At 48.3% G+C, this 27,440-nt stretch overlaps 1 protein-coding gene across 2 annotated transcripts; it reads right to left on the bottom strand.

Moving 5' to 3' along the window:
- Positions 1 to 4,949: 4,949 nt before the first annotated feature.
- LOC149351295 (uncharacterized) lies at positions 4,950 to 12,251 on the bottom strand. Of its 2 annotated transcripts, XM_089580605.1 has the most exons (3): positions 11,945 to 12,251; positions 7,611 to 8,462; positions 4,950 to 6,841 (listed from the first exon to the last, which is right to left on the bottom strand). In XM_089580605.1, exons 1-3 carry the CDS (start codon positions 11,945 to 11,947, stop codon positions 6,809 to 6,811), a joined length of 888 nt encoding a protein of 295 aa, XP_089436731.1. In that variant the 5' UTR covers positions 11,948 to 12,251; the 3' UTR covers positions 4,950 to 6,808. The 2 variants fall into 2 exon arrangements, with proteins under 2 accessions (XP_089436731.1, XP_089436730.1); XM_089580604.1 differs by lacking the exon at positions 4,950 to 6,841 and having other exon boundaries at positions 7,317 to 8,462.
- Between the last annotated feature and the right edge of the window lie 15,189 nt (positions 12,252 to 27,440).

The following is a 27,440-nucleotide window of genomic DNA, read 5'->3' as shown; positions in this document are numbered from 1 at the left end:
GGGTGCCTTGTCCGCTATCCGCCGCACGAGTGCGAGCATGCCGTGCTTGCTGACTGGCGCATCCAAACAATATTTAGGCCCCCGCTCGAGTAAAGCGTGTGCCTCTTTTGTGAGGGAAGCTCCAGACAAGCAGAAAACAGGTACCTTTTCAGCAGCCACCTGTCTGCGTTTCCTCGGGAGGCTCAACCGCTGGTGATTCCAAAGGAAGTCCACGGACGAGCGGGCCGCTTTCTGATAGTCGGACAGGGTCCTCTGTCCCTGGCTCCCGCGACCGCACCACTCGAAGCAGAGTAGTTTCAACCCCTCTTGAAGAAGTCGCACCTGACGCCAGCATTCCGCTTTCAAAATTTTGGTGATTCTTCTCCAGTGCCCAATTGAAGGGGGAAAAGCCCCGAACGCTTTCTCGATGTCCGGGGGGCAGATAGAAGCACGAAGGAAATAGCCATAGGTTCTTGCTGGGCACTCAGTTGAAGCGATAAGGCTATAGCACAGAAACCACACTTGCTGCTGGACGGAGAGTGACACAAAAAATATTCTTGCCAGCACAAATCTGCAGGTAGTTTTCAGGGCCAAGTGGATAAGTTGCTGCAGTCAGGCTTTCCACCACCCGTTCTCCAAGCAGTGGCGGAATCTCTGTTGTGGAAACTGCGGAACAAGGTGCGTGGCCAAGAGGAGGCGATCCCTCTGGACAAAAGGCCGCTTGAAGTTGTGCCCTATGTGCACAAGATGGTCCATAACCTCAAGAGGGTGGCAGGTAGGCAAGGCATTCAGATTGTTTTTTCAGCCCCTTGCAAGCTATCGCAGCTCTGCGGGCGCGTGGCGGAAGGTAGGCGCAGGGTCGCGTGCACGGCGAAACATGAACACAGGTATGTCAACTGTGCCACTGATGTGGTATACCAGTTCCCGTTGCGATGCGGCAGAGTATACGTTGGCCAGACGGGTCAATGTCTAAACGATAGGCTACGACAGCACTTCCGGTCCTTGAAACCTGATAATGGCGCTAATCTGCCGAGACACTGCAGGGAATGCGATGGCTGCTTCCCACAGTTCAACAAAGCCACCATCATCGGAAGGGGCAGGTCGAGGCTTGAAAGAGATTTTAGAAGCGGCACACATGCGCAATCTTGGGCTTGATATGTGTGTGAGTGAGCCTTCCGTGGCGCTTTTAGATAAAGAGACCCGGTTTCTGTTAAACCTGTGACGGGCGTTTCATTGTTTTTTGTTGCTTTTTGTTCCTTTCGATGTATTTCATTAACTATCTCGTGTGCCACGTGTCACTATCTCCGTTCTCGTACGCTATGCGCAGATGCAACCTTTGCTGCTACATGTCTTTTTTCAATAAACTTCAGTTGCTAGTTACCGCTCGTCCTTTCCTCTTCTCGTTCTTCAGTCCTGTCAAGCTAGCGGTTATTCCTCCCCTCCAACATGGTGACAAGAGCCCAGGCCGCCGCGGAAGCCACAGCGGTCCTGAACTAGGGCAGCCTCCCAGGCCCGGCCCGGTCTAAGCAATACCCAGCAAGCAACGTACCTCCCCATGTGCGCCCAAAAAAGATGGAATGTCCCAGACCCAGTACAACCCAGCAAACCTCAAACCTCCCAGAGATGTCCAGATTAAGTCTAAACGTCTACGTACCGAGGCATAATCTCTGAGACGTGTTATTTACAGTAAAGTTCAGGTTCTTCTTCTTCCTTGCACCAGAGGCCCCACCAGAGATGGTTTGTAGACTAGAAGACTGAATCGTTATCTTCGCACCAGGGGTGCGCCGTCAGAGACGGTCTTACGATGAGTTGGGACGCAGAGATAAAAAAGGGAATACTTGAAGATTTATATACAGATATTTACATCACATACAAATTTAGGCACTGGAGACAAATTTAGCGGCAAAAAGAGAAATTAAGCAACAAATATACAAAACAACCAAAAAGTGGATCTGGCTAACACTAGGAGAGACCCCTACTCTGCATAGCCGAAAATGCATAGCATCTGACCTTAGCGCAGAACGCTTATTCCGGCTCCGGGGCCCGGTTTTAAAGACCAAGAGGCCCGGCCGCGTATTTGCCCATCCTAGTCGATACAACCATAGCCTCGCTCCAGGGTGGAGTGCGCTTATCACGACACATTCGTTTTGAGCTTTTTATCGCAAGCGCACGATTTATTATAATAAAATAAGGCAAAACACATTTATTAATTGCGTGTATTAACTACAAGGCAAAGTCTTAAAATAAATGGTCACGTTTCCCATGACGACGCTCGCGCTTATGAACGCTAGAAAATGAAAATGGCGGCGTCCAGAGAGTGCCGTCTTGGCAGCTGCGATAAAGTGAGATTTAGCTGCGACGCATACTGTTTACGCCGCATCCTGTTTACGCCCTGTTCAGTTGTGCTAGTTACCCGCGTGCTACTGACTACAAGCACGAAAAGGTGAGCACTTGCAAGAATGACAGTACGAGAATTCGACTGTCTCGCTCGCGAGCCTGACGTTGCCGCAAGACTGCCTACATAACAGCCAGCGTACTGCTGTGCTAGTTTTTGATGCATGGAAGGCATGTAATGTCTGCATTTTCGCTAATCCAGTGCACGTATGTATGTTCGACAGTCCGTGTACTTTTCGCCTTGGTATCAATAAAGAGCGAGCATGTATTCTGTGTGCTGCTGTCGTTTCGAGAAGTGGCCTCGGGCTAACGAATGATAGGTAGTACCTTTTCAAGGACTGAGCCCCTTAATTCATCTGGATCGCCGTTTACTTTGTCTAGTAAACACCCCTCTCGTGAAGTCTCTCTCGTAGTCACCCCTCTCGTAGTCGTAAACACACCCCTCTAACTTACTCTAAATAAGAATATACAAATAAAAATTCATTTGAAACTTTAAAGTGCAAAGTACTGGTTGTAGGTAACAAGGCATATTAGGCCACCCGTCAGATGCTTCCTTTAAACAGACAGCTCAATGGGAAGGTGAAATGTTTTCGATCATTTTTTTTTTGTTTAGTTGCCATACATACAGGAAGTTGTAAATAATGTCAGTTACATGTGCTTACAATGGCAAGGCAGGTCACTTTGTAAGAACTTAGCATGACTGCTTTCTGCACAGGTAGCTCGAGTGCAGTGCAAGGCCAGAGCGAGCTATTTAGCGTATGGCTAGCTGTGCGCTGTATTCCACATGTGTGTCCAAATACGAGAGCAATGAAATGCAACCACCAGCAGTGCTCTGAAAACTGTTTATATGTCTTTTTCATTGTACACTACAAAAGGCCGCATAATTGTGAGTCAAAAGAAGCACCCCATTTCTCCGATTTATTTGTGAGCCCGCAAACAGATCAAAGACCGCATGGAGCACTCTGCGACTGGAAGAGTAAAAGTCAAAGTAAACACTGGCAGATTCATTTGTTACAATGCGAAAAAAAGGGGGCACAAAAGGGAACAGAAATGCTACAGCAGCAAGTGTTGCCAGAAAGCACTCTAGAATTGCACAGCACATTTTGCATACTGAAATCATTCTGCTGTATTGATGTAATAGGTGATATAACAGGTGAATAGTACTGCTGCTGAGAGAGGCCATGTTGAAGACATTTGCCAGCGAATGCTTTCCAGCGAAGGAAGGTAAGCATTCATGTTGTCAGCAACATGGGCTAGATATCAGCCACAAACTAGGCAGGAGGTTCGTAACCGCCTGCCTAGTTTGTGGCTTTCACTGTGAGTATGCTGCACTTTTTAAAAGATAACTGGAAAACCCTCCGCACCTGCGGTAACTGTCCTATACCTGCCTAGTTTGAATGGCAGGTAGGAACTTAGAAAGGATTTTTTGTTATATTTATCATAAAGATCATGTTTTCAAAATGAATAAGAGAAGTTTCTATAGTTGGAAACAACTCAAGTATCACAGCACAGCTCTGCCCACATTCAGCTCCACCAAGCAGAATTCCTCCTTGACTAAAAGGTGACCATTGATGAAAGTACACACTCAACAGTTGTAATGTCTCTGGCTAGTTTAATACAGTCAAGCATTGAACACCTGATTTTGTTCTCATGTTGAAATTGGTCAGCAGAACAATTCAGGATGCCGCCGACCTTGACCAGTGTTACCAAGTGCTGTTTTTTAAAGTTCTGCCCTGCTAAAGAGTAGGGTCCTGGGTTTCTGTGAAGTGCATTATTGGGCTACTTGTTGCATTGTGCCAAGAAAGTGCCCTCCACTTGTATTGCACGCTGCATGATTACAAGGAAAACCCATGCTCTAACCTTTGAATGCCAGATTTTGACTTAAGTACAGCACTGCAAATGAGGGTGCCCGAAGCCAAACAAAGATGCGATAGAAAACAGTGGTAGCCCGCAAGCAGTTCTACTTGAATAGCAGATTTTGGATCTGTAAGCATGACAACATGCTGAGATGGAGAAGACATTAGCTTCCATAAGGTCACCTCAGTGGCAACATTTTCAGCCACAGTGGAGGATATGGCTCGAGTTAGACGGACAGACCAGGCAGTATTCATGCGGTGACCTTTTCCACAGAACCATCAGTGAAAACTTGGAGATGGCAAGCATATTGACCAAGTCGGCATGGATCTTCTGGGCCCATTCCCTGTATCATCGGCCAGCAATAAGTGGATAATTGTCGCGACAGACTACCTGACACGCTATGCGGAAACCAAGGCGGTGCCATGTGGCACATCGTCTGAAGTAGCACAGTTCTTCATGCACTGCATTGTTTTATGACACGGCACCCCGTCCTACGTAATCACCAATCGAGGAACGGCTTTCACAGTGCCGCTCATGCACGAGGTGTTCAAGTTGAGTCATGAGCCATCGCAAGACTACTGCCTACCACCCACAGTCAAATGAGCTCACCAAGCGACTCTACAAAACTATAACAGATATGCTCGCAATGTACCTAGACGTCCAGCATAAAACTTGGGACGAGATCCTCCCATACGTGACTGTTGCGTACAATACGGCAGTACAGGAAACAGCTCACTTTATTCCATTTTGGCTCTCAGGCACTGAAGTGTAGCAAGCAGCGGAGATGGTGCTGGGGTAAGCGACTTATCAAGGCCGGCCGCAGTGATGAGAGCTGACGCTGCACCGGCCGCAGCATAGTCAGTGAAAGCAAAGTCGGAGTCTGAGACGGCATGGCCACAATTGGCTGGAAGAGATGCTGCAGCCGCCGCCGGCTGCTGTGGATGAGACGCACGGTGGTGTCTCGATGCCTCGCGGAGAACAGGAGCTACTGTGGTTGTCTCGGCTGTCATGGTGGCACAGGCATTGTTTGCAGCGTCCGATGTATAGCCAGTGGTGTGGCGCGATTTAAGCAGGTTGTTGGCGCAACTGGGCAGCGTTGAGGGTGCGTGTGGCTGGCGGCAGGAGGCAGAGGGGGCTGCGCCGGAAGGCAGGGACGGAGCTGCCAATGAACTGCGTGGGGAAGGCGATGGGGATCCACAGGTCGAAGAGCCAGTCAAAGAGATGGGGCGCTCGGTGAGTGGTACCTCAGCCGGCAGTAGCGTGAGTACTCACAGGAGTGTGCGAGGAAGGCTGAACTGGAGCTGCTGTCGGACAGATGCTTGCAGCCTTATTTGCGTCTGTTGCCACACTATGCGGCGGAGTGCTGGCAGCAAGGTGGTGGAGTGGAACACCGTATAAACGGAAAAATGCTTCCTTCAGTCCATTGAACAGGTGGCCGTCCGACGGTGGAAGGTTGAGCTGGTCAAAGATGTTGGCGGGTAGCTTCCACTCGACGAGGAGGAACCGCCAAATCTGGGACGACACACCGTTCACGTATAGCTGGGTCTCCACTTGTGCGAAGCATACAACGGGGCTGTGCAGGCAGAGTGGCCACAGCTGCACTCAGGACAGGTCGCGGGGCAGGATCGGGTGCCACTCATCTTGTGGTAGGCCCGTGGCGAGGCAGGAACTCGGAGGTACAGCTGCAGTGCGCTGGTTGAGAGGGCGTTCAGGCTGTCCTGGGTCACCAACTATGTGGCACACAGTGGTACCAGATGCGGTGCGGCCACGTTTATTCTTGGTGATGCCGTTCTATGGATGAAGGCAGTTTGTGCAAGCCTTGAAAAGCTGAAGATGATGGCTGCCATTTGAGCCGGGTGCGTAACCTGTTCTGTTCTGCTCATGCTCGCCAAGCTCTTCTTTGTAGCGCAAGCAGAAGCGGTGGCGCTACAATCTTGACGTCAGTAAATGGTGTGCAGCATAATTTGTTGCAGTGACAAAGAACGACACATACAGCATGATAACAGACAACACACATTGTGTATTCTTCACCTTAACTTTGGTAAATGGTTTACTGCTGAATTTTTATGCCAGCAGAACACGAACTAAAATAAAGTAAAAGAATTGCACACTTAGCACAAAAATGTGTGTGTGCCATCCATTTTCTTTCCGTGCCTGTCTTCCTCAACATAAAAATTAAGCATTGCACCACTTAACAAAGTTAAAATGAAAAATGCACAGTGTGCATTGTCTGTTATCATGCTGCATGTGTCTTTTGTCAATGCGACAAATTATGCAGTGCGTCACTTGCTGAAGTATACATTTAATGCAGCCTTGCACTCGGCACATTGTCGTGCACATTTTTGATTAACGTGTGGCCACGTTTCGCCTTCTTGCTTGTTGCTGTTTTGGGTGGCCGACCAGCAGGGACACGCCTTGAACCTCTTGTGAGTGCAGGTCGCCGGCGTGCCAGGCTCGTTGGCTGAACCTTTATCCTTCTGCCACTTCGCCTGTCCACTCTCGCTGCTGCCTTGAGCCGAAGCATCAGTGCATAGGCCCCGCTGCTGGTACTGACGCTTCTCACTCCAGCAGCTAAGTCTCACGAGTGACAAATAAGAAGGGCTCCAGTCGGCTAAGAGAGAGAGAGAAAAGGACGGAAAGGCAGGGAGGTTAACCAGGCGATGCCCAGTTGGCTACCCTACACTTGGGGAGGGGAACAAAGGGGAAAAAAGGAAAAAGAGCGTCAAGGAAATGAGTTGTCAGCTAAAGCGTGGACCTTGCGTATGGCCTGCTCCAGGGCCTCACATGCTTCTTCACGTTCCTGCATGATATTTGAATAGAAGTGAATACTCACTCAGTGCTTACATTTTTACCTGTACCAACAAGGGACATTACCACAAAGTGCTGCCTTTGTGAAGCACCTATATATCTGTATAGAATGCACCTAGCATTTTAAAAATGCTGATGGTGAATTTTTGCGGCACAAGGGCATCTGTGGCCAAAGAACGCCAAGGCATAAGCTGTTTTCATCTTGTCAAAGTGGGGTCAAAGACCCATTTTTCAAGCATTTCACCCTAAAGAAGCCCTTCACTATGGCTTCCCTCATAGCCTGAGTCGCTTTGGGACGTTAAACCCCTTAAAACCACACCGAAACCAAACCGAAGAAGCCGGGCACCAGGCCAGGGGGAAGCTTGTACGCACTGTATCATTAGTGACTACCTGATGGCACTGGGGTTTGAACCGCGCACCTCTCGCATGTGAGGCAGATGCTCAAACCACTAGGCCACTACTCCAGTATCATTTTCAAGCATGCAAGCCTTCCCATCATAGCATTTCTCATGTCTCACTTGCCATATTTGATGCAAGCATTGAATGAGATGTAAAAAAGTACCCCAATATACCTCATAAGTTGTGCTGCATGAAGCCACTCCTGATAAAAGCTGGCCACTGGCAACACCAGCTTTATCTTGTGGTGCTTCTGGTGCCTCGTAGGGGTCTTGCTCGACCTCCATCAGAAGTTGGCCACTGGAGGCGCACACTTGGCTTCTCTGGCTGTAGGTGTGGTCATCTGTTGCTGTGAGAGGAGGAGGGGGCATTTCTGCTTGCTGGGTTGGTTGGAGGGGTTCAAAGAAGGCTCGTGGAGGGCATCTGTCCCCAAGTGCTAGCTGTGCTAGAAGAATGCAGTCTGCAGTTGTCAGCTGTGGGCTGTTTGGAAAAAGGCCACCAAAGGCCTTCTGCACAACTGCTTGATGCTTGCAGAAGGCACCTTGGTTGCCTGCCCAACAGCTGCAAAGACCAACATTAGTGCGCACTTCATAGTGGTGCGTTCCAGAAGAACTTGGAACAGAGAAGACATTCTCTCCTTTTGGAGTGATGTCTTCTTTTGGTACTTCTGGCATGGTTTTTAGCAGCTGCTCACAACTGGTTGGGTGTTTTCCTGCCCTTTGATGGGCATGCCGGAGAAGTTTCATCTCAAAGTATTTTTCCCATGTTGTCGTTATACTTTCAACAAGGGCCACAGCATTGTATGCCTTGGTCCTGCTGAGGACTATGTCTTTAAGTATCCTACTAGAGGCCTCCGAGTAATTGTTCGTATTGTGCCCTCTTGTGACAATGCCCTGCCGATGGAAAAGCACCCACTCCTCCTCCTGGTCAAGGAACTTGTACACTCGCTTGATGTAGCCCTGGTGGCAAATGGTCAGAAGTGCTTCTTTGGCTGCCTCCAGTTCATCCTTGCTGACTGCATAGAGAACCTGAAATCGAATTGCGAATAATTATAACTTGCCATGTTGAAGAGGTCAACTTTGCATCATCATCATCATCAGCCTGACTATGGCCACTGCATGACAAAGGCCTCTTCCATATTTCTCCTATTAGCCCTGTCCTGTGCCAGCTACGGCAACCCTACCCCTGCGAACATGGATATAAAGTCTGTATATCTATATACTATGCAAGTGCCAATTGAATCTTACTGCAGCACACCATCACTGTACATCCCATGAGAACAGGTGCTGTGTGGCTCCTTGTTAGTGTGCATGTTTGTTCTGTATAGTCAGGATGTACTCACAGCTGTGAAAAGACTGGCTGTGAAAAGTAATTTTTGGCCCACATGGTATCCACACTTCATCGCCTAAGTGCATTTCAAATGGACACTGAGGACACTTTGAAGTTACCTTAAAGTGATAGATTACTACTCTGCAATCACTAAGGGTGTGCTTTCTCAGAACATGTCCTAAGAAGATACCCTCAAAGTACCTTTACTATGTTAACTGTTGACCGCCCAGTGCGGGTAGATAGTCTGTTAAATTTGGAAATCTTTGTAAGCCCGCTGCAATGCCAGTAAGGATAAGGTGTGGAACACGGTATTTCTTAGAAATTGCTTGCGTTCTCCACGCTTCTTGAAGTGGTCAAACTATCATACCTGCTATACAAAACATAATGAAGTATGTACTCATCATTGCGCTTTTAATATGGTACGTACAGTAGTGTAGGAAGTTAAAGAAAGAAAGTAAAAGAAAAAAAATGACATTTACTGGACTTTGTGAAAACATTTTTATGGACTGGCTTCTAATGAAATGGTAAGCTGTGGCAGAAGGGGGGGGGGTATTATGCAGAGTGCTGTCATGGTGCTAGACCAGTGTTGTGAGTTATGGGGGATGTGCAAGGGTCAATCTGCTTGTATAATGCACGATATGAAAGCGTCAGCGCACAACCAGACGAGAACTATGAAGAAAGACAGGAAAATGCGAGTGCTCATGTGCTTCTGTCTTCACCATCCTTGTCTGGTTGTGTGCTGAAACTTCCATGTCATGTCATACCAACATGCCCAAACTGCAACGTTACTGTATTATGCATGTGCGCTAATCCAGTGTGCACAAGTGACCTATCAGCATGTTGAAAATTGCAGAAACAGACTCTTGCACAGCTAGCGCTGTAAAATGTGACGTTGAGAGAAATAAGGTAACCTACCATGCCTCAGACTGTAAGCAGTGGTGCAATCACATATGAAACTGTCGGTCATCTTTTGTGTTGCTGGCGTATACATAGGGGGTTGGACTTTTCAGCTTTTATTTTTTATAAATTCGGCGGACCTTTTTCAGCTGTTATTTCAGAATGGAAAATTCTTTTATTTCTTTGGCAAGTATAATTTCCGACGAATAAAATACTGACTTTCTTCGGTGGCTTATTGTAGCAATTCTGCGTGATCAAAAGTTACTTATAGAAACTTGTAGAAAAAATTGCTCCCATCATTAAGAGAGTAACTCAAGTTAAACGAGATTGCCGGCAGACAAAAACGGGGGTGGAAGTTTAATTCTACGAACTAGGTGTTGTGTTATCGTTTGGCTGTTGCGCAGCTGTGAGCGCTAGGGCAGGGCATCATGTGGTCTGTGTGTTGATGGCAGCTACGGAACTGTCGTTCAGTCGTCACAGTAGCCACCTTTCCATGAAGCCCATGCACAGTTTCATGTTAGTGTTCGACATACAGTTGGTTCGCTACCTAACTGACTTCTCTGGGCAGGTGATGATAGCGAACAAAGAGTGCTTAGCCAGAAGGTGGTGGGGAGGTGCTGCTTCCTGGTCTGCAGAGGCATGTAAGCTAGAGGAGCAATAACTCAAATTTCAAAACTGCGCTGCTTATTCAGCACTGCCATTTCTCGTCATTCCCCTGGCTTCCCTAGTTAGTTATTCTTAACTTTTACTGAGCGTAACCCACATTCAACAAGCCATGGCTTGCATACCAGAAATACCGACTTCTTTCAGTTAAATCCGGATTTCGAAAACTGAGATTGGTATACTTTTATCTTTTATTTTTCTTGTTTAAATTGAAAAGTCCACCTCCAAGTATACATTATTTGCCAAACAGACTGCATGGCTTAATGGGAATAAGCTCTTTAAAGAAAGGGAATAACTAGAGTTGAACTAAATGTTGAGGAAAAAATCTGCCGAGTCACCTGCACCGGTGCCTTATCGAGCACTGCGCGGAATGCTTCGCTTGCCGCGCTGTCTTATCAAAACCAGTGCGACACGCGTCGTCGGCGTCGTCTGCACCGGCGCGAATTTTTTCAAACGCCGCGCCTATGATACCGGAAGCGCTTTGGGCTACCATCATCATCAGCACCCATGACCCATGTTTGTTTACATTTGAGCGTGTCTGTTTCGTTTGTGTGTGCTGGTGTTTCGATGGGCGCTGTGTGCTTGTTTTCGACACGTTAACAGCGCTGCCTTTTTTTTTAGAAGTGCCATGATAAACGAGGCTAGCTATGCAGAAGCTAGAATGTTTTCGACGTTTCGCAAGGGAATGGCGGCTTGCACTGCAGCCGTTGTAAAAGTACGCGTACATACAGTGTCCGTGGCAGACGAATGACAATGTTGAAGGATATTCTCTTACGGTTTGTAACTCTTGTCGAGGTAAAGCTGATTGGAGTCAACGTAAGTGCGGTCAGTCGACGTATACCATGAATGTAATCGTGAAGTTAGGGCACTGACGCCTATTGCGATGTGTGCGGACGGAAAACGGAGTGCATCCCACTGCCAAGGTGAGTATAGCGTACAGCTGCTAAAAAATAAGACGCTTCGTATGCGATGCATTTTCTGTAGCTGCGGAGATTGTAGTTCACAGCGAGCAAATAAACAACTTTAAAGAGCAACGCGATCTCCTAAGCACCGTAGTGTTGTGTGACGGTGCGATTGACGATCAGTAACAAACGCAAACGAACTGCCGGTTTGTATGGAAAGGCATCTGCCTCTCCAGGACTTGCCTTGGTAGAAATAATCTTAATAGCTTATAATGACCACACCCAGTGCGATTTCTAAATACTAACCCGATTGAAGGCAGTCCCATCGTTCGATGTTATTCGAGATGTGTACTAATAATTAGCAGCCCCCTCACTCTGCTGTTTACTTTCACCCTGAGGGTATTATATTAAAAAAAAAGCTATTGGCATTGCCGCAGGCTATCATCTAATCGATTGATTCTTGGCCCAGTAGGATTACTAGGCATGCAAAACATGCTGATCAATGACTATAAGGTGTATGAAACCATGATGGAAATTACGAAAAGCTTCGACTTATTGACGCTTAATCACTGTAATCATAAGTGCTTACTTTACCTCCGCCACTTGGCACAAAACGAGGAGTCAAAACTCGAAAAATTGACAGTGTTGGAAAGACAGCATTGATGGGGAACTGAAGAATGTCATGTCACTGTTGAAGTTCCTTTAATTCGAACACTTACCATAATGCATAATTTTGGCAGGCTTTGTACTATAAAAAGCCATATAGGCTATTTTCATTCAGCAACCTGAGCAGGCTCCAGCTGTTATTATCGTCGGTCAGCCACTTGAAGAGCTCTTCCTCCTTTCTGGCTGTAAGTTGCACTTCCTGTAATGTACATGTCCTTGAAGCCCTTGTCCTTGCACAGGTCTACAGCAGGTGGCTAATATCCACCTCTGCGGGTGGCATGGAACACTTTGGGCTAGTGCTGGGTCCTGTGTTGTCTTCAGAACTCCATCGGCATGTCGCTGACAGGGGAAGTGCGGCCCTTATCCTTCTGAGGGGCACTTGTCCGATGATGTATGTGAGAGAGGGAGAAAGTACATGAGGAATCCTGTGTTTTTTCTTAAAAGAGATGTTAAGATGGGAATAGCTGAGCGCGCATAAAAAAATTGCACCTTAAGGGTATGATGCAATTGCATTAATGGGTTAACGCTAATATATGTGCAGTTGATCATTCCCTACTTTACATTCATAGATTCCTGGGGGTCCTATACCACTCCTGGTGGTTTAGTAAAACGAGCTTTTGGGAAAATTGGTTGCTTAGCTTGGACATAACTGCAGCACAAAAAAAGGCAACCACATAGGGAAGAAAACACTCGAGACACGGCAAACAGCCCTGCAATGGCACGTGCTGTCGCCGGTGGTGCTTGGGCGACCCAGGCTGCTCTTCCCAAGCAACTAGTCATTCCACCCAAGCAACTGCCACCTGCAGTGTGTGCTCACAATTGAGTGGGCCAGTTGTGATGACACCACGAAGTCATGTGATCTAGGTGGCCCACACAGGCTGCTTCTCCGGGGGTTTTTCACTTGCAATGCCGCCGCCTGATTTTGGCAGGCAGGGGATCCATTAGTGTTCCGGACTTGGTGTATGATTGTGTCTGCTGTCCTCTGTCAACATTCTCAGCACCTTCAGCTGTACCCACCCACGATGCCTTCTTTTGTCCACTGTATCCGGATGCGTTTTTTGTTTGCTTATTGAGAGCATTGTATCGCCCAAGTTACACTTAGTGCCCTTGTCACTCTTTTTAGTTGTTTTAAGGCCACTAGGAGTCTGTGTAAATATGAGCTTCTGTTATACACACTATGTCATTTATGGCCTCCATAGCATCGCATGCTGTGTATGGCTCCATGACAAGTGGGTCGGTGGCCCGATATGTATCTATGATGTATGTTTGGCTCTGTGTGTCGGGCTGGTAGCTGCTGTTCTATCGCCCTCTTCTTTGACCAAACACATCCTTATATGCTATGCATGTTCCCGGACATACACCGACCAGGGTTCGAGTTGTTGGCTTCTCTTTGTGACAAGACTTAATTGTCTTGTTTGTGGTTATCGTCATGTATTCCCATGGAGGGGGCGTCTGCCATCATCACTGTTTGAACTGTCTCCTCATTCTACGGAGACGCTATGGGTATAACATACTTTCACTTTAGATTTCTTGCTGCCTCTAGCTGTTCAATTAGTTCAGCCAATGTGTTAAGGCTTGCATGTTTCTGAAGAATTTGGATGTTTTGGCAAGGCCGTGATAGCTTGCATTGCATATTGTTTCCAATGCCACCCACTGTCCCCTTAGTCATTATAACTGAGCCTGATATAGTAGACAGGGTTGAAGCACCGACCGTACAAAACATCTGGCCATCTCTGTTCAGGCTCCTGCTCCCCAAGGTTATATATGTTTGATCAGGTGTACTAAAGTTGCTGTTGCTATTTACGTGTTATGGCACCATTGTGTTCCTTTCCCATACTGATATTGGTGAAAACAGCGCGAAAGAGGAAGCCCGAAGGCGAAACGAGGAAGTGACAGGATATCAGAATGGACCAACTAGCCCAGCAAAAAGTTCTGCTAGATTTCCTTTCCCATACTTATGATTGTCTAGTCCAAGGACTCTCAGCACATCTGCCTCTTGTGATGCCTCATTTCGAACTCTTTTAGTTGCCAATTGCTGTCTTTAATTTTTGTCAGCCGCATGAATGTAGCTTGACTTTTGTTTCTGGTGGCTTCCAGGCCTGCTTAGCAGGCATACTCTTCCTGTGTCTTTAAGGCTTCTTGTACGTGCAGGTTTTGTCTCTCAAGCTGGTTATTATCATCATCAGCTTGACTACGCCAACTGCAGAGAAAAGGCCTCTCCCATGTCTCTCCAATTATCCCTGTCCTTCGCCAGTTGCAGCCACCGTATTCCCGCAAATTTCTTAATTTCATCCACCCACCTAACTTTCTGCCGCCCCCTGCTACGCTTGCCCTCTCTTGGAATCCACTCCGTTACCCTTAAGGATCACCGGTTATCTTGCCTTCACATTAAATGCCCTGCCCAAGTTCATTTCTTCCTCTTGATTTCGACTAGGATGTCATTAACCCGCGTTTGTTCTCTCGCCCACTCCGCCCGCTTCCGAACTCATAGCGTTACGCCTATCATTTTTCTTCCGTAGCTTTAAGCTGGACCCTCTTTGTTACCCTCCACGTTTCTGCCCCATAAGTGAGTACCGGTAAGTAAAACAGCGCTAGACACGGGACGAAGGAAGAACAACACAGCACAAGGCGCTTCGTCCCTTGTCTAGCGCTGTTTTACTTACATATTGTCACGACCAGAGGAGCCGTGAAGGTAGACGTCGGGAAGAACCCAAGACCGGGAGCCTTCTTTTAATTATCGAGCCAGCTTCCACGACACAGAACAGAACAGCGCGCCACGAGAGCCCACCGCCGCTTCGTCGTCTTCGACTCAGCGCGGAGGCCGCGCGGCGCGTTGGGCGCGTGGCATTATTAAACGCGTGGCATGTAAACGCGTGGCGCGTGGCATGTTAAACACCGCATTATCACGCATGAAGGAGCCCGACCAATCCATCAGCAGCCCTATCGTGTGTCCCCTCGTGAGCGAGATGCTATTCAAACACAGGTCGAAGAGATGCTCACAGACGGCGTCATCCAACCGTCAAGCAGTCCGTGGTCGTCTCCTGTCGTCCTCGTGAAAAAGAAAGACGGGACACTACGGTTCTGCGTCGACTACAGGAAGCTGAACAGTGTGACCAAGAAAGACGTGTACCCGCTCCCGCGTATCGACGACTCCCTCGACCGACTTCGTCAAGCCAAGTACTTCTCTTCGGTCGACCTCAGAAGTGGTTATTGGCAGATAGAAGTTGATGAGAGGGACCGTGAGAAAACCGCCTTCATTACACCAGACGGGCTGTATGAATTTCGCGTCCTCCCATTCGGGCTCTGCTGTGCTCCTGCCACGTTCCAAAGAATGATGGACACCGTTCTCACCGGTTTGAAGTGGCAGACCTGTCTTGTTTATCTTGACGATGTCATCATTTTTTCCGCAACGTTCACGGAACATCTGCACCGCCTCAGGACTGTCCTCAAAGCCGTTCGATCCGCCAACCTCTCCCTCAAACCAGAAAAATGCCACTTTGCGTTCACCGAAATGAAGTTCCTCGGGCACGTCATTAGTGCTGACGGAATCCGCGCTGACCCAGAGAAGCTTGCTGCCGTTGCTGCCTTTCCGGTCCCCTCCCACAAAAAAGCAGTCCGACGTTTTCTGGGCCTGTGCTCCTATTATCGCCGCTTCATTAGAAACTTCGCCCAGCTCGCCAGCCCTCTGACGCTCCTAACCCGTGATGACACGTCATTTTCCTGGGGCAACGAACAACAGAGTGCCTTCGACGAGTTACGACGCCTACTCCAATCACCGCCCATCCTGGCACATTTCGACGAAGATGCCGATACGGAGGTGCACACGGATGCGAGCAACGTCGGTCTTGGCGCCGTTCTAGTTCAGCGGCAAAACGGTGTCGACAAAGTAATTGCCTACGCCAGCCGCGCACTGTCGCGTGCTGAGTTGAACTACTCTACCACGGAAAAAGAATGTTTAGCGGTAGTCTGGGCCGCCGCCAAGTTCCGCCCATACCTCTATGGCAGACCGTTTCGTATCGTCACCGACCACCACTCGCTGTGCTGGCTGAAAAATTTAAAGGACCCTTGCGGCCGCCTAGCACGTTGGGCATTACGCCTGCAGGAATTCGATTTCACCGTCACCTACAAGTCAGGCCGGAAACACACCGACGCTGATACCTTGTCACGCGCTCCCGTCGAACCTCCTCCGCAAGACACCACCGACGATGATAGCTTCCTTGGAGCGGTCAGCACATCTGAGCTCGTTTCCAGACAGCGTGCCGACGCCAAGCTCCGTCTGCTCATCGAACATCTCGAAGGTGGGTGCCCTGAAATACCACGAAACCTAGCTCGTGGACTATCGTCGTTCTGCCTGCGGAGAGGGGTGCTTTATAAAAAGAACTCTACTTCAAGTCCGACAACTTACCTGCTCGTCATACCGTCTGATCTGCGGGATGAAGTCCTCCTTGCCTGCCATGATGAACCGACTTCCGGCCACCTTGGAGTTACCCGCACCTTATCCCGAATCCGCCAGAACTATTACTGGCCCAACCTAACTTCAAGTGTCAGGCATTATGTCCGCACATGCCGGCAATGCCAGCGGCGGAAAAAACCCGCACTCAAGCCTCCTGGACTGCTTCAGTGCATCGAGCCGCCACAAATACCATTCGACAAAGTCGGCATGGACCTTCTGGGGCCATTTCCTCTCTCGTCGTCCGGCCACAAGTGGATCGTAGTCGCCACAGACTACTTGACCCGCTACGCTGAAACGAAGGCCCTTGCGCGAGGTACTGCCGCCGAAGTTGCCCACTTCTTTATGCACGACATCGTGCTTAGACACGGCGCCCCATCGGTCATCATTACTGACCGAGGCAAGGCGTTTACAGCCCGACTCCTACGTGACATCTTAGAGCTTAGCCATACTGCTCATCGACCAACAACAGCGTATCATCCCCAAACCAATGGTCTAACGGAACGGCTCAACAAAACATTGGCGGACATGATCTCGATGTACGTCGACGGTGAACACAAAACCTGGGATGAGGTCTTGCCGTACGTCACCTTCGCATATAATACCGCGACGCAGGAAACCACCCAGTTCACCCCGTTCCGTCTCGTGTATGGCAGAGAGGTCCGCATGATGCTAGACGCCATGCTGCCGTACGGCGACGCAGAGCTTCCCCCTGAAGCTGGCCACTTCGTGGAGCAAGCAGAGCAGGCCCGTCAGCTGGCCCGCTTGCACATCAAGGTCCAGCAATCCGCCGATGCCCGACACTATAACCTTCGGCACAGGGACGTGCACTACGAGCCGGGCGACCACGTGTGGGTGTGGACACCAGTGCGCCGCAAGGGATTGTGCGAAAAGCTTTTAAATAGATATTTTGGCCCGTACAGAGTCCTGCGCCGCCTGAACAGCGTCAACTACGAAGTTGTCCCCCATGGAACTGTGGTCGCCGGCCCTCAGCGTCAACGGCCTGAAATCGTGCATGTAGTGCGCTTAAAGCCGTACTTTTCGCGTGACTGAGCGCTGTGTTCACGCTGTTTCGTACCTTTTCCCCTTACCCCACGTGTGAACTTGACTTTCCCTGCATGTTCATCTAGCGCGCGCTGTATAGTTCACCTCACCCCCAGTCTTTTTTTTTTTTTTTGTTCCTCCTCCCCTCACTGTACATACCCCATTCCACATCGAGACGATGTTTGCTTTCGCGGGGGGGGAATAATGCCACGCGCCCAACGCGCCGCGCGGCCTCCGCGCTGAGTCGAAGACGACGAAGCGGCGGTGGGCTCTCGTGGCGCGCTGTTCTGTTCTGTGTCGTGGAAGCTGGCTCGATAATTAAAAGAAGGCTCCCGGTCTTGGGTTCTTCCCGACGTCTACCTTCACGGCTCCTCTGGTCGTGACAATATGATGTACCAACTTGCCCAAGCCTCCGCCTTAACAGAGTACCGGTAAGATACAGCTGTTGTATACTTTTCTCTTGAGGGATATTGGTAAACTGCCATTCATGATCTGAGAGAACCTGCCATATGTGCTCCAACCCATTCTTATTCTTCGAGTTATTTCCCTCTCATGATCCGGATCAGCTGTATACTGTACCTGCCCTAAATAGACATATTCTCTTACTACTTTCAGCACCTCGCCACCAATTGTGAACTGCTGTTCTCTTGCTAGACTGTTGAATATTACTTTGGTATTCTGCATGTTAATTTTTAGCCCCACTATTCTGCTCTGCCTGTCTAATTCATTGACCATGCTTCACAGTTCATGTCCTGATTGACTTAGCAAGGCAATGTCATCAGCGAATCGCAGGTATTCTGCATTAACTCTTATCCCCACCTGTTCCCATTCTAGGCCCCAGAATACCTGCTGTAAACAGGCAGTGAATAGCATAGGCGAGATCGTGTCTCCCTGCCTGACACCTTTCCGTATTGGAATTTTATTGCTGACTTTATGGAGAACTATGGTAGCTGTGCAATTGTTATAAATTATATCTCCCAATATTTTCACATAACCCTCTTCTACACCCTGATTCCGCAATGACTGCTGAGGTTTCTACTGAGTCGAACGGTTTCTCGTAATCAATAAAGGCTATATGTAGGGGCTGGTTATATTCTGCGCATTTTTATATCACCTGATTGATAGCGTGAATATGGTCTATTGTATATGGTGTATGGTTATGAGTGAACCAAACTGTGACATCGTCTGCACAAATCATGAACTGCACCTGTAGCCTTTCAACGTGATATTCAAAAGTAAGAGGTTTAAAACTGAACCTTGTGACACTCCTCTATTTAGTAAAAGCTTTTTGAGCTCTATTTGAGGTATATTACCGATTTGTTCTCCATTGAGCCTGATAGAGAATGTCCTGTCCTTAAGCAGGTTATGTACTACTTTGGTGACCTGTAAGATAGGAGAAGACCCACATCTTTCATGGTCTCCAGGATCTTAGCATGTGACACGTTGTCATATGTTTTCACCACTTTTGTAGCTGTCACAGAGCGTACAAGTTGGCTGTAGGGCGATGCAAGTATGACCTCTTCAACCAGTATAGCCAACCCAATTTCCATGCCTAGGCTTAATAGGAACCACCATGATAGGCACATGGCATTCATCTTTAAACGGATTTTACATATTGTGCCAGCAAGATAGGCCATAATTATTATGTGCTTGTGGGATATTTTGCAGCTTTTGGTATTGGGACCACGGCTGATTGTTTCCAGTCTAGTCTCTTTGACAAACCTCATTTATTACACCCAGAAGGCCATCAGTAGTGTCTCCTCCTAAGTTCTTAAGGACTTATTAAGGAAAATAGACATGTCCTGCTGTAGTTCTCCCACTTGCTCCTTCTGTAGCAGCCAATAACTCTGGTTTCGTAAATGTTGATGTTATCCCTACCTTGTCAACCGTGTCCTTTGTCGGTGGTAGTTCTGGAGACTGTGCAAGCTTAGGGAAGAAAAGGACTGCTGCATGAGCTGTTAACTCCTCTGACGTGAGCTGCAGGGTGAGCCAAGTATTCTCACAGCAGCATGACCTCTTTGATTTTCTGCCCCCTTTCCATGCCTTTGAAAGTCCTGTTGGTCGTTCCTGTTCCAGACGATAGAAACCATTGCTGCACCTCTTATAAGCCAGTTGCGTTTTCACTATGCCATTGCCTGATCCAACACTTGGTTGATGGCTGTCTTTCTTTGCATGCCCTCAGGATGCCGACCAGTGTGTATCTCCGCCTGTTTTCAACGTGTCCAAAGTTGTAGCAAGTGAAAATCATGAGTTGTCTGATCTCCGTTCACTGTCGTTATGAAGGGTGTGTTTCTTGAGAACCGTTCGTAAGGTGGCCGCAAGAGTATATGGTGTGGGTTCGAATATCTTGCCGCACACCATCCCAATGCACTACAGAAACTTTCCTTCAAATCGTCCTCATTTGTGCCAAATTAGAACCTATTCTAGCATGAGTGGTGTCACTACCCCATGCATCCAATTCTGCCTCCAAGTGCACTGTACCGTGACCCTTCGACCACATCAGATCTGGTGCATGTGTTTGTGGGGTGATTCTGCATTGTAAACTACAGCTTTGTGAGAACAGTGTAAATTTCATCATCTCTTTTTGAGTCATAATTATATCCCCAAGCAGTGTACAGAGTATTAATGTCTCCACCTGGTAGTATTGGTGCTCCAGGACATGAATGACCAATGCCTTTGACCCATCCAAGACTGGTCACAGTGTTTGTGGGTCGAGTTTGAAGGGGCTTTAATATCAGTGATGATTTGCTTGGCCGCATGAGTACCGCAACTACTTCTTGCTGATTATTGCACCACTTGTTCAAGTCAAGCAGTGTTCGGGGAATGTTGGCCTTAGTGTATACAGCAGCTTTTCCTGGTATTTCTGTCTCTGCTTTTGCTTGTTTATCATGAATGGAAGGGCACTGGTACCTATTATATCCCGCGATAGTACGAGTCGATTCTGTTCTTGCATCGGGAATGCAGCTGGCCTTATAATAACTTTGGTTTAATTTCCCCAACTTTATAGAGAGCCCCCTGCAATTCCATTGTGTAATCTCTTGCTGATTTTTGGTGACATTGCTGACCATGCTGAAGAAACTGTCAGTTGCACAGGGGTTTCTTATGCTGCCTCCCATGCTGTTGTGCTAGTGGCAGGTTTACATTTAGGAACATTCACTGACCTTGCTGCCTTACTGAATGCAGGCACCTCTTTTTGTCAACCTGAACTTTCCACGTGCCTTTATGCTATACTGTTACAGTTGTTCGCCTGACTGACAATGCAGAAGTTTGTGTGAAATGCATAGAGAAAAAAATTCTCTAATAAAAGTTGAATTTGAAAAGAGCCGATGCTGACTCAAAGCAGTCCTTTGTATGTGCATTGCTCTTGCTGCTGGAGAGTTGTCACAAAAGATACCTTTTGGGAACTGCGCAGTGAGAGCACCTTCAAACTGCATCTGTGCTACGGCGAAAGGTAAGTGAAATGCAACATTAATGAGTACTGTGTGGAGATATGTTGTCAGCGTCGTCATCAGCTTGACTATGCCCATTGCAGGACAAAGGCCTTTCTTATACCTCTCCAAATATCCCAGTTCTGTTCTATGCTAGCTGCAGCCATCCCATCCAGACAAACTTCCTAATCTCATCTACCCACCTACCTTTCTGCCACTTCCTGTTACATTTAGCTTCTCTTGGAATCCAGCCTGTTACTCTTAATGTCCACTGATTATCGTTCCTTCACATTATATGCCCGGCCCACATCCATTTGTTTTTCTTGGTTTTGACTAGGATGTCATGAACTTGCTTTGTTTCCTGATCCACTTTGCTCTCTTCCTGTCTCTTAACATTGCAACTATCATTTTCCTTTCCACAGCTCACTGCATTGTCGTCAATTTAAGTTGGACCTTTTTTTGTTATCCTCCAGATGCGGCTGTTATGTATGTTTCTCTCGAGGGATATTCGTAAATTGTCATTCATGATTTTGAGAGTACCTGCCAAATGTACATGACATCATTCTTGTTCTCGTAGTTATTTCACTCTCATGATCTGGATATGCAGTCACTACCTGCCCCAAGTGGATGTATTTCCTTGCCGCTTCCAACCATACCTCGGCAAAATCACAACTGCTCACTCAGGCTCACTCACAAGAGTTTGGTCAACCTATGGGCTTACTCTGATTCACACAAGCATAGGCCTGGGCTCTCTCTAACTCATGAACTCAAACTCATTTACACCTCAACTTCTGACTCGCCTGAACAGCCACTCATTGCAACTCATGACTCACTGACTCTCGCTATATTTGTGCTCAGTTTAGACTCGCAACTCATCCGAAATCACACACTTATTTCGTCCCATGACTCATCTGAACTCACTCATATTGACTCATGACTCATTTGGGCTCATTCACTGATTTCGACTCAAGACAAACCTGGTCTCACTCATCACAGGTGGCATGCCCCTGAGCCGACCAAGACGCATGACAAGAGACTCCCATGCAGCGACAGTGTGGAACTTGATGGAAGCTTCCGACACATCCTCGCGTGGTTCATCACCACACCTGCAGCCGCGTAAACTAGTAAAAACGCTGTCTGCCTCGCTTCCGTGAAATCCTCTTCTTCGGTAGCCATCAGATGTCACCAAGCCTCCTCACCTTCAAGCATCCTTGGCTGTGGCAGCAAGTAAACATAAATTAGCAAACGAGGAGGGAAAAAAAAATAGGAACATGATCTGATCCTGAGCCCAGACTGATGACTCGGATCATGATCTGAATGTGAGTCTGCTGACCTATGCTTCCAACACCTCGCTGCCTATCGTAGACTACTGTTCCCTTTCAAGGCTATTAAACACTAGTTCCTCTACAGGTGTACCACCGCCTCTGTGAAAAGTAGACAGAAGGGTTTGCTTCTCAGCCATATAATGGAGCCCTTGCGGCACTGCTGAAGATGAAATAGGCTCGAAAGGTGAGCTGAACAAAGGGGTTCTGCTTACTTTGTTGAGGATTAGCTTAGGGGGTGCCATAAGTGCTCCGCTATAGGCTCAGAAATAAAACTCATTGCTTCGTTACTTTTGCCAAGAACGATACATCTAAACAGTGAATATACAATCAAACATTCTGAAATGCAGGCTTTTGCCATGGCTTTGCAAGAATCGTAACTTCACAGGCAGCAGCAGTGGCAACAATTGAACATGCACTAGATCCTTCTTGCTAGTTCTGTAGTGGCACTTGAAGTGCTCAAGACACCATAGATAGACACTTCAGCGCATGACATGAAGGAGGACGATTCATCTCTTTATGCAGCGTTATTGAGTTGTGGTTACATAGGATCTGGGAAAAGCAGACAGCATTAGCCGTGCTGCTGCAGGTGTGGCAGTGAACATAGCCATGTTGTCGCCATGCTGACAGTTAAGCTGCATTATGAAAAATCTGCACCTTCCCACAAATTAGGCAGTGCGCTGAAGGCAGATGAGACCAGCTGCGGCAAGAGTAAGTACCCATTACTTGGGGGTAATTGTATGCTGCTCGGCTGCAGCAGTCGTGCAGCACAGTATAATGCTTGCATCTTGTCAAATTGCTGTAGGCCATAGCCATTGGTTGTGCAATTTGCACCAGTGTGAAATTATCCAGGATGCAGTCTTTGAGCGTATTGAGCCGTGATGTGGACATGTACCTGGAGAATAAACTCCTAGTCCATCATAATGAAGTTGCACCTTAGGTCCCAACCAAATGCTGAGGAACCTAAATGTTTGCTGGCACTGTGCCCATCTTTTGCAATATTCTTTTCTTGCACTGTTGCCTAGTTTGTCGGTAGACTGTGAAATAGATGTGTTTGTTTTGTGGTACTTTATTGCTTCATATTCTAATGTATCTTTTAGATCATGCTAAATATTTCTACATCCTTAGTAATTCTGCATGTAGATATGGTTGTACCTCCACTAGCAATAAACCTACAAAAGGTAATCTAAAATAGCACAATGCTGCAGTGATAATTTTTTTTTCAGTCTGCAGTGACGTGCCCACTGAATTTTTCACTCTGCTTGCATAGAGTGCTTGGAAGCTGAAATGATAGGAAGTCACTCACTATCACAAAAGGCTATTCAGTGATGTGGGAGCTCTGACAGCACTTTTCAGCCAGCATAATGAACTGGCATTGACAACAATTGTCCCAACGGCTATCTAACAAGCAAATGATCCTTGAGCTGCAGAGGTGTCCTAGCAGGTACAGCAGTAAGGCATCACAACTTCGAATGTCATATTCACAGATGGTGTGGATACTTCTTGTTGGAAACATGACACTAAATGACTCTGTTGACTAACAGAGTGACATATGTAGCAAGCACCATATTGGGCAGTTCCACACAGAACCCCTGGTATGTGTATTATACTTGGTCGAAAATATTAATGGAAGAGTGTAAAGAACACGTAAGTACATTGTATGAATTACATTAGGGGAAAAGCTGGGAGCATTGCGCTGCCTTGAAGGACTTGACGCCCTGATGGTGGATATACAAGCAGTACAGTCCAGTGTGTTGTGCTGTGTTGCCACGCACAACATGCAAACACGCCAAACACTGTCAGTAAACACTTTTATTGGCTCTCTTAGGGGCTCGCTTTTTGTTTAGTACGCCTTTCCTTTTTTCATCCAGCCCCACCCTTATCATATCAATAACCATGTAGGCAGCGACTTTACACTCGCCACAGTGGTCGAACGGCGTTCGGCCGGTGTGCGCGTCAGTAATATTCTGTGCTCTTTCCAGGTGAACAGTCCGTCCGCCCAACTGACTAACATTACGCGCACTGCGCAAGCGAAATGAAAGCATTAAATGCTTTCTATGCATTAAAGCCGAGCACAGTAGTGTCCTTGCTGTTATGCAGGATGTGTCAACGTCAGGCCCGAAACCGGGAGTTTCCTTGGCGCAATAAGTCAAACTTTCGTACTGTCATTCTTGTAAGCGTCAGTATATTAACTCTGTGTTGTAAACGTCATACTTTAGGAGAGGGGTGTTTACTAGACAAAGTAAACGGCGATCCAGATGAATTAAGGGGCTCAGTCCTTGAAAAGGTACTACCTATCATTCGTTAGCCCGAGGCCACTTCTCGAAACGACAGCAGCACACAGAATACATGCTCGCTCTTTATTGATACCAAGGCGAAAAGTACACGGACTGTCGAACATACATACGTGCACTGGATTAGCGAAAATGCAGACATTACATGCCTTCCATGCATCAAAAACTAGCACAGCAGTACGCTGGCTGTTATGTAGGCAGTCTTGCGGCAACGTCAGGCTCGCGAGCTAGACAGTCGAATTCTCGTACTGTCATTCTTGCAAGTGCTCACCTTTTCGTGCTTGTAGTCAGTAGCACGCGGGTAACTAGCACAACTGAACAGGGCGTAAACAGGATGCGGCGTAAACAGTATGCGTCGCAGCTAAATCTCACTTTATCGCAGCTGCCAAGACGGCACTCTCTGGACGCCGCCATTTTCATTTTCTAGCGTTCATAAGCGCGAGCGTCGTCATGGGAAACGTGACCATTTATTTTAAGACTTTGCCTTGTAGTTAATACACGCAATTAATAAATGTGTTTTGCCTTATTTTATTATAATAAAACATACGCTTGCGATAGAAAGCTCAAAACGAATGTGTCGTGATAAGCGCACTCCACCCTGGAGCGAGGCTATGGTTGTATCGACTAGGATGGGCAAATACGCGGCCCGGCCCTCCTTTAGTAGCACCCAATCATGTTATAGGCAACGGGCAGTCGTCAGGAGCCGCCACGATCGCTGAACAACCAGCGCCATCTAGCGGGCAGGCGGGGAACATATCGCAGGATTGCTCCGCAGTAGCAGACGGCATGGCTATCTCCGTGGGCATGGCAGCCTTGCGCGAGGCTGGTAGAATGGCGGTGGAAAGCGTGCCGATAGTTATATCAGCGGCATTTCGCGATTTGGACGATTTGAATTCCTTCTTCCGAGGAGCGAACTTAAAAAAGGGCCAGCTTTTGCTTGAAGCCGGTCACGTGCACAGCGTGAAAGAGCTCGTGGTTTCAAGCGGCTCCGAAATAAGGGGGAAATGCATGGCGCAGACCCCTGCTACACGGGCGTTTCGAATGTCATTCGACTCGACTGCCGAACTAACGCTGCTGCACGAAGTTTTTCAACGGCATTCGGTTCAGATGACATTCGAGTCGACGGAGCTCCGCGGAGACATTCCAGATCTTGGAATGCCTTCGAAACGCGAACACAGCCCGAAGCGACCAGTAGCCGTCGCTGCCGCCGTTGCTTCGCCCCGTCCACAGCCGCGCGACTGCTTTCGGCTCTGTGGCTGTTCATTTCGATACACGCTACTCGCTTTTTTCTGCTGTTTGTTTAGCAAATAGTTCGTGTTCCGTCTAAGTGAGTGCTTGCAGATAATAGTACACCAACGAACATTTACCGCGTGTGCATGAAATTTCCCCAGGAGTGCGCCGATGAGGACGACTGTACTCATGCTGCTACATGTTTACATCGCTGCGTATGAACAGCTGGTACTGGTTTGCAAGGCATAAAACGAAATATGCGCTTTAGTTCTATTAAATAATCTCTTCTCTTCTGTACCGGTTGTACCCGTGCCTGTTTACGCAGTGCGATAATCTGTGGGAAGCGCCGACACGATCGCTCGCCTGAGAAACACTTGACAGCCGGGTTGTTGACATTGCGTAGGACCGGCGCTTCTCGCTAATTTTCCCGGATTCCTCCGACATGCCCCGTACTTTATTTTAAACTACTTTATCCAGAAATATGTTTGGTGACCGTTCGCGTTAACTGAAATGCCTTAACTTGATACCCACAAGCTAGCGACGGCGACGACTGCTGCTGGCCGTAAAGCACTGCTCGGCAGCCCGAGTCACACCACCGCTTCCCGTTCATCGTATGCGCGTCCTGCGATGTAAGCAATAGTTGATTTCATGTCACTCTTGTCAAAACTACACTCGTTGACCATTTGCATTCGCTAAAACTTGTGAATTCGTTCTTCACAATCACCGATCCAACCCTGCTGGCTCGCTAGGCCCAGTCGTCGATGAAGGGAACGGAGTCGTCGTCGACTGAAATTAATTTGGCAAGTGGTTATCGCTAGTGAGTGTCCATGTGTGCACATGTGAAATATAGGCGCTCGTTTCGATTATTTCCAATCCGCATAATGTATAAGCGCGCATGTATTCGCACCGTCACCTCATCAGCGCGTTTTCGCTCAGCCGCCGAACTCCCGAGGGCATGAAAGCTGACCGTCCGCTGATCGGACTCGTCGGTGTCGTTTAACCAAAAAACTTGTGCCACTACAATAATATTGTTACGTGGCGGCCAGCCGAAGAATGAGACGTGGTGAACCATGGCTATGAGATGATTTAATGGCCGCTGGCCTAGCGCGGGCGCTCCGTCCCGCGCCACTGCCAGCTTCGTCTTCGTCACACTACCCGGGGCCTCCGAGCGATCGTCCCGATCGGTGACGAACAGACGGCGAAATGGCGATGGTCTTGAGCGAAGGATCGAACAATATGTAGAAGATGGTGCAGTGCTGGCCGCCACGATGAGAAAGATGAGAGAATGAGTCCCGGTCCACGAAGCATCCGCGCCGTAGGGTGCCAGGAGCTGACGGCCGAGGTCTCTGGACGCACCGAACGGCGGGGGCAGGGGGGCGGTGTCTTCATGTTTGTGTCTTGGGTCAGTGGGGTCTTGGGTCGGTGAGGTCTTGGGTCGGTGGGGTCTTGGGTCGGTGGGGTCTTGGGTCCGTCGGGTCTTGGGTCGTCGTTTCGTGTGGTCTGGGCGGAGGACGGGGCTGGGGTGAGCGGCGAGGTCGGTTCAGGTCGGGCGGGCTGGGGCACGGCTGTGCGGCGGTGACCAGGTACTCACGGCCGACGTCCACGGCAGGCCCAGGACGCCGAAGCTCCGCGACCAGGATGGCAATGAAGGGACCCCAGCACCTCACACCAAATGTTACGTGGCGGCCAGCCGAAGAATGAGACGTGGTGAACCATGGCTATGAGATGATTTAATGGCCGCTGGCCTAGCGCGGGCGCTCCGTCCCGCGCCACTGCCAGCT

Source organism: Amblyomma mixtum, chromosome 3 (genome assembly GCF_055824585.1).
Source record: "Amblyomma mixtum isolate Tamu chromosome 3, ASM5582458v1, whole genome shotgun sequence".
In the NCBI taxonomy this organism is placed as follows: Eukaryota; Metazoa; Arthropoda; class Arachnida; order Ixodida; family Ixodidae; genus Amblyomma; species Amblyomma mixtum.
Note: the sequence above shows the minus strand (reverse complement) of the source record. Positions and strands in the feature narration are given on the sequence as shown.